Source organism: Aotus nancymaae, unplaced genomic scaffold, assembly GCF_030222135.1.
Source record: "Aotus nancymaae isolate 86718 unplaced genomic scaffold, 86718_ANA_hifiasm-v0.15.2.pri h1tg000062l, whole genome shotgun sequence".
NCBI lineage: Eukaryota > Metazoa > Chordata > Mammalia > Primates > Aotidae > Aotus > Aotus nancymaae.
This window is the reverse complement of record NW_026988476.1, coordinates 20,221,050-20,235,265: the sequence shown is the minus strand read 5'-3', so window position 1 is coordinate 20,235,265 and position 14,216 is coordinate 20,221,050. Positions and strand designations below refer to the sequence as shown.

At 40.6% G+C, this 14,216-nt stretch overlaps 2 protein-coding genes across 9 annotated transcripts in view; both read left to right on the top strand.

The window, feature by feature from the left end:
• Positions 1-2,452, top strand: part of SOS2 (SOS Ras/Rho guanine nucleotide exchange factor 2) — a 119,114-nt gene extending 116,662 nt beyond the window's left edge. For both annotated transcript variants that reach the window (XM_012456256.2, XM_012456255.3), the window contains one exon: positions 727-2,452. In XM_012456256.2, the coding sequence (XP_012311679.1) occupies positions 727-1,236 (510 nt within the window). In that variant the 3' untranslated portion in view covers positions 1,237-2,452. The remainder of the gene's footprint in view (positions 1-726) is intronic.
• Positions 2,453-3,065: 613 nt separating this feature from the next.
• Positions 3,066-14,216, top strand: part of VCPKMT (valosin containing protein lysine methyltransferase) — a 34,319-nt gene continuing 23,168 nt past the window's right edge. For 5 of the 7 annotated variants that reach the window (XR_010338582.1, XR_010338581.1, XR_010338580.1 and 2 more), the window contains exons 1-5: positions 3,080-3,345; positions 3,453-3,563; positions 3,725-3,797; positions 5,272-5,391; positions 7,265-7,369. Coding sequence is in view for 4 of the 7 variants with exons in the window: in XM_064365846.1 (XP_064221916.1) it covers positions 3,080-3,345; positions 3,453-3,563; positions 3,725-3,797; positions 5,272-5,391; positions 7,265-7,369 (675 nt within the window). In the remaining 3 variants the exon portion in view is untranslated. Of the gene's footprint in view, positions 3,346-3,452; positions 3,564-3,724; positions 3,798-5,271; positions 5,392-7,264; positions 7,370-10,635; positions 11,720-14,216 lie in introns of those variants that run through there. The other 2 variants (XM_012456259.2, XM_012456260.2) reach the window with 2 other exon arrangements.

The window sequence follows — 14,216 nt, the reverse complement described above, 5'->3', positions numbered from 1 at the left end:
AGGCTGGAGTGCAGTGGCATGATCTCGGCTCACTACAACCTCCACCTCCTGGGTTCAAGCGAGTCTCCTGTCTCAGCCTCCTGAGCAGCTTAGACCACAGGCATGTGCCACCATGCCCAGCTAATTTTTGTATTTTTAGTAGAGACAGAGTTTCACCATGTTGGCCAGGGTGGTCTCAATCTCTTGACCTCGTGATCCGCCCATCTTGGCCTCCTGAAGTGCTGGGATTACGGGCATGAGCCACCGTGCCTAGTCCAAGACTTTGCTTTCCTAACAAGTTCCCTACTGATGCTGATACCAATGGTCCCTGGATCACACTTTGAGATCTACTGCTCTAAGCCTCATTAGAGAAAGTAGAGGTAGATGTCCAGTAAGCAGAAGCTGGACATTAAAGTCCTCTTGACATCGTGTCCTTTCATGTCTATAAAGCAATAAATTATTATCACTTACCTATTATAATTAAAATATATAAATTTCCTAAATGTATACACAAAGCAAGATAACTCAAAAGAGTTATATTTTTAAGACTTCAATTAAAACATCTTATATATAAAAATATTAAACCCAGCCCTGAATTAAACTAGGAGTACTCACAATCTGATATTTAACCCAGATTAGTTTGAGTCTCTGAATTTAACTTCACACATAAGAATTTTTCAGACTTAAAAACTTTTTTAAAAAGTTTTCCAGCAGAATAGAGGTATAATTTAATTACCTTTTTTTTAGGGAAATATGAAATCTGATGATGATCCTCCTGCTATTCCACCAAGACAGCCTCCTCCTCCAAAGGTAAAACCCAGAGTTCCTGTTCCTACTGGTGCATTTGATGGGCCTCTACATAGTCCACCTCCACCACCACCAAGAGATCCTCTTCCTGATACCCCTCCACCGGTTCCCCTTCGGCCTCCAGAACACTTTATAAACTGTCCAGTTAATCTTCAGCCACCTCCACTGGGGCATCTTCACAGAGATTCAGACTGGCTGAGAGACATTAGTACGTGTCCAAATTCGCCAAGCACTCCTCCTAGCACACCCTCTCCAAGGGTACCACGTCGATGCTATGTGCTCAGTTCTAGTCAGAATAATCTTGCTCATCCTCCAGCTCCCCCTGTTCCACCAAGGCAGAATTCAAGCCCTCATCTGCCAAAACTGCCACCAAAGACTTACAAACGGGAGCTTTCGCACCCTCCATTGTACAGACTGCCTTTGCTAGAAAATGCAGAAACTCCCCAATGACCTTAGCCATATGTAGTCATTGACACTGGAATGGTATTTGTAAAGGTTTTTTTTAATTTATTCAAAAAAAAGACATAGTATTTTAGTACTTTTTACAAATAATGCTCTTACAAAAATGCTACTGATCAAATAAGCTTTTAAGAATTGGAAAAAAAATACAAAAGTCCTTCACCATTATCCTCAGGTGATCAGTAGCATTGCCTTGTCTTGGATCCTCAGTGCTGCCAAAAGGCCAGTATAAAGAATTTATATTTGCACTGTAAACTCTGCAAAAATATGATTTAAAGTGACGTGATTGCACTGAAAAGGGATAGTGCTTTTGTGAAATTTTTCAAATTTGAGTAATAGATGCCTTTTTAAGGCAGTGAATTTACACAAATATAGGAGGGGTATATGGTGTTACTGATTTTTAAACCTCTTTGACCATCTTCTAGTTTTTACTTCTAGTTTTTACATCTAGGAGAATTGTGAATAACACCAACTGTTCTTAAACTCTTTAATGCCATGTCTTAAATGCCGGTATTTGCTGCTGAAGACAAAAATGAAAAGTAGGATGAAAATAATAGAATGGCACTGTAAGTGTTTATTATTTTGTTAAAATGTAAACAAAGACTACATAACCCAATGATGGAGGAAAAAAGGGCATGTATCTCATTCAGATGTGCCTTTTGTTTTTGCAGACTATGGTGTCTTTAGCTAATGAATTGCCTATCGTTATGGAAAACAGTTATATGCCATGTATGTACAGTTTTGTTTATATTGTATATTTAAAGATACTGCTAATAACCTATATAAATTTAAGTGACTTAAGGCCTATAATACAATCTGCTACTTTACTAATTGTTAAATTCAAAAAAAATTCTATGGCATAGGAACCAGTTGCCTTGCCTTCAAGACCTAGTAACTTTCTCTATAAATCTCGTGTTAACTGAAATTTTTTTTAAATATATTTTTTAGATTGGTAATATTTAATTAAACCAGCAAATACTTAAAGCTTTATTAATTGTTTTAATCAGATAAGTGAGTAAAACTTTTAATTGCCATTTGGATGCCTTTGTTCAAAGTGATAAAGAGTGTTTTGCTGATAGTGCTGTAGCAGCAGTTGTAAAGTAGCCAAAAGCCACGTTGTTTATTTACTGGTCTGTGGCCTTTTACTGTGCTTTGTATCAGAGTTCTTAACAAGATTAATAAATCACCCTAGTCTTAATTTTTAAAAGACTTTTAAAATATGTGTTTTCATTATAAGGAACAAAGGGGGAGATTATTGAGTACTGTAGACACACACACACACACACACACACACACGATAATTTTAGAGGGATAGTTTTTTTCTTCACTGTTAAATGTGAGCGGCAGGCTTCTAACAGCCACTTTGATGAATTCATTTAAAAAACTAGGAGTATGCTAGGAACTTGAAAAGGAAGGTGGTAAGATTATAGTCTTATAGCCATCTTTGTTAGGATCTTGGAAGCTACTTGCATTTAGGCCCTGTAACTACTGTGTGAATCAAGTCTCCAACTAGGTAAACTCTGAGGTTGGCTTTGTTTTATAAGAGGAGATTATAATAGTAGTTTTGTGTGGAAAGTGATGTAAACGGCCTCTTCGTTAAGCTAAACGTGTGACTTAGAGTAGAGGGAGACTGCCAAGCGCTTCAGAGAAGCCGGCGCCCCACGCTCGACCCCGCCCAAGTAACGCTGCCTTCCGGGCTTTGTTAACTTGCGCGCGCAGTGACGCCGGCTCCGCCGCGGGGAGGGGTCGGCCCCTCACAAGGCGGGGCCGCGTGGTGGGGCGGTGCGCGTTGGTGTGACGTTGCTGCGCGCGCCGCCCCCGTTGCCGGGAGGCGATGGCGGCTACTCACGAGTCCTCGCTGGAGGACCCACTGCGGAGCTTTGTCCGAGTTTTGGAGAAGCGGGATGGTACGGTGCTACGACTACAGCAGTATGGCTCCGGCGGCGTGGGTTGCGTTGTTTGGGACGCTGCCATTGTCCTTTCTAAATACCTGGAAACTCCCGAGTTTTCTGGCGACGGGGCCCACGCGCTGAGCCGGCGGTCGGTGCTGGAGCTGGGTTCGGGCACCGGGGCCGTGGGGCTCATGGCCGCTACCCTCGGGTAAGAGCTGGCGGGCGGGCTGGGTATGGGGGCGCCTTCTTGCTGGGGAAATCCGGATTACAGGTTTCCCACCCTGTGCCTACACCTCAGTCGACGTTATTTTATAGGGCTGATGTTGTAGTCACCGATCTTGAGGAATTGCAAGACTTGCTGAAGATGAATATTAATATGAACAAGCATCTTGTCACTGGTTCTGTTCAAGCCAAGGTACTGAAATGGTTTGTATGGCCTTTCAGCTTCTTTTAAGATACCGATTTGTGTAGTTTGCTTTAAATTGCGTTGCATTAAAGGGATGGAAGGGGACTCTCCTGTTCTTTATAAAAACGAGTATTTTGAATTATTAAAACAACAGTTGAAGTATTTGTTTGACATTTTTAAGGGGGGAAGAAATAGAAGACTTTCCTTCTCCACCCGACTACATACTGATGGCGGACTGCATATACTATGAAGAGGTAAGTATTCAGTGAGTGAAGTCTCTTCATTTAGAAGATGAACCATATTTTCTTGGATTCTAAAGCACACATTTCTTCACATTTTAACATCTGTGAATCCGGGATTTGCCTTATAGTTGATGCAGTAAAGAGAAGATAAAAGTCACCAGGGGCTGTATGTATATACTGTCATCATTAACATATAGGCCTGGTTAAACATGTTGAGAAAAGTGTTATATGCCTTTTATTAGTGGCTTCTGTAAAAATTTTACAGGATTTTGCCAATTGAATGTTATGAAAAGCCAAAATCATCTTTTTCTTTTTTCTCTCCCACGGAGCATGTTAATCATGACATTGATAACTTAAGTTGTAAAGAACTCATTGTTCTTTACATATCAGTTTGGGCCAGGCGAGGTGGCTCACGCTTGTAATCTCAGCACTTGGGAAGCCGAGGTGTGTGGATCACCTGAGGTCGGGCGTTCGAGACCAGCCTGACTAACATGGAGAAACCCTGTCTCTACTAAAAATACAAAATTAGCCAGGTGTGGTGGTGCGTGCCAGTAATCCCAGCTATCCTGGAGGCTGAGGCAGGTGAATCGCTTGAACTCAGGAGGTAGAGGTTGCAGTGAGCTGAGATGACACCATTGCACTCCCGCCTGGGCAACAAGAGCAAAACTGTCTCAAAAAATATATATATATCAGTTTGTATAGTGTTGTGGGCATCACTTATTTAAAAATAATTAGCATTGAACCAAGTTAGGATCAGATTTAACTTTTGTAGGGTAAATTGTTGATTATTTAAATCCCAAATTAGATTAAATAAAATTAAACTTTTAAGAGTAAAGTTGAAGTTGATGCCATTTGTTTTCCCGTGAGAACTCCAAAATGCAGTCACTTGAATCCTTTTTCTGGAAACTGAAATCAGTACAATAGTTAAGAGGAGCTTACCCAGTCATTAGTTACAGAGGGTTTTTTGTTTGTTTTTGTTTTAAGATAGAGGTCTTGTTCTGTCACACATACTGTAGTGCAGTGGAGTTGATCATAGCTCACTGTAGCCTTGAGCTCCTGAGGCTCAAATGATCTTCCCATTCAGCCTCCTCAATAGCTAGGACTACAGGTGTGCACTAGCATGCTGGCTGATTTTTAATTTTTTTGTAAGGTGGGGAGGCTTGCCATATTCTTGCTATATTCTCCTGGCTGGTTTTGAACTCCTGGTTTCAAGTGATCTTTTCACCTCTGCCTTGCTATATTCTCCTGGCTGGTTTTGAACTCCTGGTTTCAAGTGATCTTTCCACCTCTGCCTTCCAAAGTGTTGCCATTACAGGTGTGAGTCACTGCACCTAGCCTAGAGCTTTAATTGCATATGCTTTGTTGGATTGATTCAAAGATGGATAAATTGTAGGGGAGCTATGAATACCCCTCGACATCCTCAACCCACTTTTAAAGTAGAAACATTTTTAAATCATAAACAAAAAATATATTCTTTTTTAAATAGTCTTTGGAGCCATTGCTGAAAACTCTAAAAGATATCAGTGGATTTGAGACTTGTATTATATGTTGTTATGAACAACGAACAATGGGAAAAAATCCAGAAATTGAGAAAAAATATTTTGAGGTAGGTATCAAGTGCTCTATTATCTTTGTAGTGATTTCCCTTCAGGGAGGCTGTATGTGACTCTTTCAAGTATATTATGCTAATTTGGGGAGGGGAAAACATTCTGTTTGTATGAAGCTGAGGAAGGGATCTTCGCAGCCCATGATTCTACCAAGTTCCCCTTTTCTGATACTTTATTTCATTTCTAATTAGTTGATCTTTAGCTACAGAAGAATGTTAAATAATACTGGTACCACTCCTTTTTAAGTACATTTCTCAGTGTTTACTAAACATGATGCTGGCTTTGGAGAACATATTAATATATTACCTTTGGAGAATACATGATAGAAATGTGCAGGTGATAAGTTGTGTTTTTGTTTTGAGACAGGGTTTTATCCTGTGGCCCATGCTGAAGTGCAGTGGCACAGTCAGGGCTCACTGCATCCTCAGCCTCCCGGGCTCAAGCGATCCTCCTGCCTCAGCACCCGCAAGTAACTGGGACTTCAGGCATGTACCACCACACCCAGCTAACTTTTTGTATTTTTTTTATATAGATGGGGTTTTCCCATGTTGCCAAGTGATACATTTTTACTTCTGTGTTTTTCTCTACATATTTATGAAAACTCCAACCTAAGTACCTGTCTATTTTTAAGGTCTTTTTTGTTGTTGTTATTCTCTGAAATAGAAAAGACTTACAGGAAGTTGCAAATACAGTACATAGGGTTTTATTTGTCTATCACCTTTCTTTCCCTAGCAATAACCCAAACCCTTTTTTTTTTTGAGGTGGAGTCTCAGTCTGTCACCCAGGCTGGAGTGCAGTGATGCGATCTCAGCTCACTGCAACCCCTGCCTCCTGGGTTCAAGCGATTCTCCTGCCTCACCCTCCTGAGTAGCTGGGATTATAGGCACACGTCACCATGACTGGCTAATTTTTGTACTTTTAGTAGAGACAGGGTTTCACCATGTTGATCAGGCTGGTCTCGAACTCCTGACCTCATGATTCTCCCGCCTCGGCTTCCCAAAGTGCTGGGATTACAGGTGTGAGCCACCATGCCCAGCCCCAAACCCTATTTATGAGCACAAATCTATAACATTGTGAGTGATTCCTTTTGAGGGTACATCTATATAGGCCTGCAGTTTTGTCTGCTGAAAGGACTACTTTAGTTTAATGAGAAAGCAGGTATATGACTGTCTCAGGTAACATATACTAAAATTTTTATTTTCATGTTTTTCAAATATGAAAAATGTTTATAAACTTTTGAAATGATGCATAATGAAAACTTTATACTGGTTTTTTTTTTCTTGGATTTCCAAGGCCAAATTTTGTATTGTTAAACAATTTTTATTGGGCTAAAGCATATGTAAAATGTATATGTGTCAAATCAAGTGCCAAGCTTAATTTTTCATATGTATACACCCAAGTAACTACTTCCCAACATAAAGATAGAGGACATTTTCAGAATCTTGGAAGATTTGCACATTGCCCTTTCCCAATCAGTATTCCTCAAAAGGTAACCACCAGCCAGACGCAGTGGCTCATGCCTGTAATCCTAGCACTTTGGGAGGTCGAGACAGGCAGATCATGAGGTCAGGAGTTTGAGACCAGCCTGGCCAATATGCTGAAACCCCCTGTCTACTTAAAATACAAAAATTAGCTGGGCCTGGTGTCGCACACCCTTAATCCCAGCTACTCTGGAGGCTGAGGCAGGAGAATTGCTTGAACCCAGAGAGGCGGAGGTGGCAGTGAGCCAGGATTGCACCACTGCACTCCAGCCTGGGTGACAGAGCGAAACTCTGTCTCAAAAAAAAAAAATGTAACCACCATTCTGAATGCTGCCACCCACAGGTCAGTTCATATTGTTGAATTTGAAATATACCTCTTTTAAATTTATAGCTCCTTCAGCTAGACTTTGACTTTGAAAAAATTCCTTTGGAAAAACATGATGAAGAGTATCGAAGTGAAGATATTCATATTATATACATCAGAAAGAAAAAATCGGTAAATAACATTCTTAGTTCTTTACTCTCCAAGGAGGTTTCATCAGCTGTACACTAGTTCAGGGCATATGTGTGGTATAGACATTGACTTTGATGTGGAGAAATAGCTATAATGATTCACTGGACTCAGGCACTAACTTCAGTGTCAAGATCATTTAATCTATCTTGCTTTGGATTTTTTGCTTTAAAATAAGCCAGGCTTCTCTCTCTCTTTTTTTTTTAAATTTTATTTTGCATTTTTTTTTTGTTTTGTTTTTGTTGTTGTTTTTTGAGATGGAGTTTCGCTCTTGTTGCCCAGGCTGCAGTGCAATGGTACGATCTCGGCTCCTCGCAACCTCCGACTCCTGGGTTCAAGCAATTCTCCTGCATCATCCTCCTGAGTAGCTGGGATTACAGGCATATGCCACCACACCCAGCTAATTTTTGTATTTTTAGTAGAGACAGGGTTTCTCCATGTTGGTCAGGCTGGTCTCAAATTCCCAACCTCAGGTGATCTGCCCACCTCATCCTCCTAAAATGCTGGGATTACAAGTGTGAGCCACAGCACCAGGCCTTTTTTGTATTTTTTAAGTAGAGACCGATTTCACCATGTTGTCTAGACTGGTGTGGAAGTCCTCGGCTCAAGTGATCCGCCCACTTCAGCCTCCCAAAGTTCTGGGATTATAAGCATCAGCCACCATACCTGCCCAGGCTTCTCTTTCTCGGGTTTTCCGTAGGCGTAAATTATATAGCTCTATAATTGGGTATTACCTCAGACAAGTGATTAGCTATTTATAAGTTTCTTTTATCTCTGTGAGATTTTAAAATGCCAGCTCTTAACTTTGTGAACTTTTCCTTATCATTTAAAATTTTTTACAGAAAATGAAATATAACAAGGCAAATGAGTCCATAAAAGAGAAATGTACTCAATTAAGTAGAATTTATGTATGTTCCCCCTTCTTGGTGCATGTTTTACGTGGTATAACAATCACATTTTATGCAGGTTGCCTCAGTGACACCTAGGGTTTGAGCCTACAGAAAGAGGGAAGAATTGTACTTCTTCCTTTCTTTTTGAAACAGAGTCTCACTCTGTCATCCCAGCTGGAGTATAGTGGTGCAATCTTGGCTCGCTGCAACCTCTGCCTCATGGGCTCAAGTGATCCTCCCACCTCAGCCTCCTAAGTAGCTGGGACCATAGGCATGCACCACCATGCCCAGCTAATTTTTTTTTTTTTTTTTTTTTTGTAGAGATGGGGTTTTACCATGTTGTCCAGGGTGATCTTTCACTCCTGGACTCATGACCTGCCCGCCTCGGCCTCCCAAATTCTTGGGATTACAGGTGGGAGCCACCACACCTGGCCTTTCATCTATATTTGTATTCCCAGCACCTTTGGTTTATATGACTAGTGTGAGGCAAGGAAATGATTACTTTTATGAATTAAGGATGCTAGATTCAATAAGCCCACACTTTTTCTATCATCGTTGCTTTGATTACGTTTGTGATATAGTTTTCTAATTATATAAATTCTAGTCAAAAGCAAATAAAACTTAGGTTTAGGAAACAAAAGTAGATGTTAGGACTAAATCTAAGTAAAAAGACAGCAGTGGGATTATTAATTCGATTAACATTTATATGGCATGGTGCTGGAGATATAAAAAAAACTGTTTTTGTGCTTTAAGAGATCCAGTTTTAACTGAAGCTGTTGTGCAGTTTTGAAAGTATAATTTTTTTGAGGCATAAAGGTTTTGTGTTTCCTGAATATATATATATATTTTTGGTCAAAAAAATTAGCATTCATTTACAAAGGCATTGTGGCACATGCCTGTAATATACACAACTACAGGCATGCACCACAATGCCTTTTTAATTTTTGTCCAAAAAAAAAAAAACCTATTTAGTTGATGGAATTCACATACCATAAAATTCACCCTTTTTAAGGTGTACAGTTTGGTGGTTTTTAGTGTATTCACATAGTTGTGTAAATCACCACTTTCTAATTTTAAACCATGTTATCAACTCCTCAAAGAAGCCTCTTACCCATTATTAGTCACTCCCTGTTACCTCTGTTCCCAGCTGCTGGCAACCACTAATCTCTGTGGATTTGCCTATTCTGCACATGTCATGTAACAAGTCACATACTATCTGGCCTCTTGTGTCTGTCGTCTTTCACTCAGCACAGTACTCTCAAACCTTATCTACATTGTAGCACACATTAGCATTTAACTCCTTTTTGTGGCTGAATAATATTCCTTTATGGCTGTACCACACCTTATCCATCCATTGATGAAATGAATAATGCTGCTATGGACATTCATGTAGAAGTTTTTGTGTGAACATGTTTTCAGACCTTTTAAGTATATACCTAGAGGAATTGCAAGGTGATATCGGAACTCTGTTTAACTTTTTGAAGACTTGCCAAACTGTATTCCAAATCTACCATACCATTATACATTCTCACCAGCAGTGTATGAGGGTTCCAGTTTTCTCCACATCTTCACCAACACTTGTTAATTATAGCCATCTCAATGGGTATGAGTCTCTCAACTGTGGTTTTCTTTTCTCTAATGATGTATCTTTTCTGTATTTAGAAGAAATACTTGGCCCATTTTCAGATTGATTTGTGTTTTTTTTAACTTCTGAGTCGTGAGAGTTCTTTATACATTCTGAATACTAGATACCAGATGCATGATTTGTGAATACTCTTTCCCATTCTGTGGGTTGTCTTTTCATTTTCTTGATAGTGTATCTTTTATTAATTTATTATTTTCTTATTTTTCTTTTGAGACAGAATCTCGCTCTGTCACCTAGGCTGGAGTGCAGTGGCACGATCTTGGCTCACTGCAACCTCTGCCTCCAGATTCAAGTAATTCTCCTGTGTGAGCCTCCCAAGTAGTTGGGACTGTAGGCATGCACCACAATGTCTGGCTAATTTTTTTGTATTTTTAGTAGAGATTGGGTTTCACTGTGTTGGCCAGGCTGGTGTCAAACTCCTGGCCTCAAGCAATCTGCCGCCTCAGCCTTCCAAAGTGCTGGGATTACAGGTGCGAGCCACCACACCCAGCCTATGGTGTGTCTTTTGAAGCACAAATATTTTCATTTTGATAATGTCCAATGCATCTGTTCTTTCTTCAGTTCCTTGTTAGGTGTCAGCAAAGAGTCATCTATAAACATGCATGGTTGTTCACTTGAATTGCATGTAGCCACTGTTAGGCATACTACACATTATTAAATACCCAGTAAATAATTTGTGGTAAATCAGTCTTTTAAGTTTCCTTTTTTTGTTATAGAAATTTCCATCGTGAAGCCTTTAGTCACCTTACCCAAGCCTCTAACAACCTGGGTAATCTAAAGATGTGAATTGAGCATGTGAATACAGCATGGGAAGATTGTGTTCACAGATTTTTTCCAGCACATCCTTAGAGATCCGATGTATAGATGACAACCACCATGGGCTGCCTGCAATATGAAAAATGCCTGCCTGCCTGCCTGCCAGCCTGCCAGTGGCCCTGAATCCAGCTTAGGTTACTTAGTTCAGCATCAAGTTCTGTTTAAAATTAATGTTGGGAATCAGTTATTCAAATAAAAATTGGTATTGGGGTGAGGCTAAAATCTGCCAAAAACAGTGAACCAGCATGATTCACTTGACTTTTTACAGGAAACTAGAGATAAATTTTTAAAGAGAGCTATCTACTATTGTATAATAATGTTTTAAATTCAAACTGGTAAATTTTAGTTTGTCTTCAAAATTTAAAAGGTTTTCATTTTGTACATAATTATGCAGTATTTATCATTTGTATCTTCCACTTCATTTCTTTTAAAACATCTTTAATACTTAAGTGTTAATTTTAAAAAGAACTGAGATATTGTGTTGCCTACTTATATTGGCCAAAGTTTTATTCTTTTCCTTACAATACATATCTATGTGATTTAATCAGTAAACTATACTGTAATGAGTTACTCAGAAGACAAATCAGAAGATTAGAGAAACAAAAGACATCTTTACAGATTTTTCATTTGAATGGAGAATAGAAAGACCAGCTTAAGGCTTAAGTACTTACCTGGCTCATGCATGTTGCTTTATGTATATGTTCCAGGAAAATCTGGCCTAAAAATACTGGCATTAACTTGTTTACTTGAAACAGTGAAAGGTTTTTGAATAACTTAGTTCTATATGTATATACCAGATGAATTTTTATTTTATGTCTGTTTTATGTTATCATGAAGCCATATGCTCTTATACAGTAATCTGTCAAGGACTTTAATCATACCTATTCCAAAGAGTAGTAACTGGATGGAATTCTGGTATTTACAGGCATTGGTGCTAGATGGTACATTTTATGTGTTAAAATAAACACTGTTTTTGAGACCCTGTGACTTTGTGAATTTCAGAAATACCTTTGAAGAAAGTGAACTTCTAAATAAGTAACTGCTTTCCAGAAAGAGCAAAAGCAGCCCTATTTGGAGACATTAAGGTTAAAAGTCAAGAAAATAGTTCATTCAATCTTTAAAGTTTCCTTTGCTGAGTTTTTTTTTCTTTCTTTTCCCTAAAATACTTTGTTCATACTGCCCTTAGCATTTTATTCAGCAGTTTACAACGCAGTGTAACCTAAATGTATGGTGCTTTGTGAGGTACAGATAGTGCTAGCTGTCATTAATGAGGTCTTAGGACAAATGACCACTTTTTAGCTTGTTTTATAACATGAAATCTGTAAAAATAAGTTTGACATTGACTATAGCAGTCCACCCAGGTGCGTCAAATGTCTCTTCACCCTCCTCCAATTTTTATGCCGTCCTGCTTTCTGTGTGTGTGTGTGTGTGTGTGTGTGTGTTTTGTTTTTTGTTTTTTTTTTTAAAGGCAGGGTTTTGCTCTGTTGCCCAGGCTGGAGTGCCGTAGTGTCACAATCTTGGCTCACTGCAGCCTACTCCTCCCAGGCTCAGGGGATCCTTCCACCTCAACCTTCTTGGTAGCTGGAACTACAGGTGCACCACCATGTCTGGCTAACTTTGCTGTAATTTTCGTAGAGACAGGGTTTCACCATATTGCCCAGGCTGGTCTCAAACTCCTTGGACCCAAGTGATTCGCCCACCTTGGCCCCCCAAAGTACTGGGATTACAAGCCTTGAGCTTACAAGCACCTGGCCCTCTCTTTTAACACATACTATCTGTGGGTCTTTGGCCTGAATTGCACCTTGATTTTACTGTATGAAAGCCCAGCTCTTTTAGTTCAGAAAAATGAAACTTCCACTCACATTTCTTGAAAGAATCAGGCTAAAGTTGGCCTCTATGCAGCTTTGTCAAAATTACACTCTTGCTTGACTTCCTCCCCATTCCTGTCCTGCTATTCCCATTTCTTTACTTACCATCTTGATAAATCGTTTGCATACATTCCTCTTTATCTGCTTCTGGAGAACTGACCTAAGTACTGACTGACTATAGAGGTAATTAGTAATTGAAAGTCAATAAGGCTCCATGTGGTGGCTGACACCTGTAGTCTCAGCACTTTGTGAGGCCAAGGTGGGTGGATCTCCTGAGGTCAGAGTTGGAGACCAGCCTGGCCAACATGGTGAAACTGTCTGTACTAAAATACAAAAATTAGCTGGGCATGGTGGCATGTGCCTGTAATCCCAGCTACTCCAGAGGCTGAGGCAGGAGAATCACTTGAACCCCTGCGGCAGAGGCTGCAGTGAGCCAAGATCGTGCCACTGCACTCCAGCCTGCGCAATAGAGTAAGACTCTGTCTCAAAACAAAACAAATAGGGTATCTTTCCTGTTCTGGAATAAGGCCAAAACTGAAGTCATAAGGTACCAAGCGTCACATTCTAAGATTAGACCAGTGGTAGCTAGGACCAGTGAATGCTACAGGGCTTCCTGAAGGGCACCAGTTTAGAGAACATGCTCCATCACCAACCACTATTCCACAGACATCTGGGGAGCCCTGGAAGAGGTCCCCTTTTAGAGGAGTCCATTGTTAGGGAATGTCATTTACTCTTTTGGGCTTTTGAGTGTGGGGAGGTAACAGGTTGCACCTGCACTCACAAGCCACAGGGGGAGTCTGGGTGAGGTGGCTCACCCCTATAATCCCAGCACTTTGGGAGGCCAAGGCGGGCAGATGACTTGAGCCCAGGAGTTTGAGACCAGCCTGGGCAACACAGCAAGACCCCTGTTTCTACAAAACCTACAAAAAATTAGCTGGGTTTGGTGGTGTATGCATGTAGTCCCATCCATACCAGGGAGGCTAATGTGGCAGGTTCATCTGAGTCCAGGGAGGTCGAGACTTCATTGAGCCATGATTGCACCACTGCACTCCAGCTTGGGTGATAAGAGACCCTAACTCAAAAAAAAAAAAAAAAAAAAACAGGAGGAAGGCCTGAGGAAGTAACTTGGGATTCAAGATACTTGCAAGTATGGGAGGCCAACATTTCTCTTTCTGGTTGAATTTGTGTTTACCCACCAGCAGCAGATTCCAAAGCATGGAGACAGAATTGGAGGAGTGATGTGGGAGGGAACTGTGAGGCTGAGGGGTATTGAAGATGCACCCTACCAGCCTGAGAAATGATGCGTGAGTTGAGGGCTAGAAGACTTCAGCAACAACATGAAGGCGGGCGGGGGACGTGGTTTAAAAGGCAAGTGCAACAGATGAGGTGATGCCTCTAGCTGGGGATCAGCCACAACATAGCTAATTCTCAAATCCCAAGGGACTGCAATGCCCTGGTGTCTGGGCAAGAGTGGTTGCCTCTGCACAACAGATCCCATCAACCACTTACCAGAATGCAGTCATAGCCAATTAGGGAAAGGGTGGAACCCCACAGTAAGGCAGTGTTTCTCAAACCAGGCTGCACCTGGAAAATTAAAAGCGCGTAAAACCCGT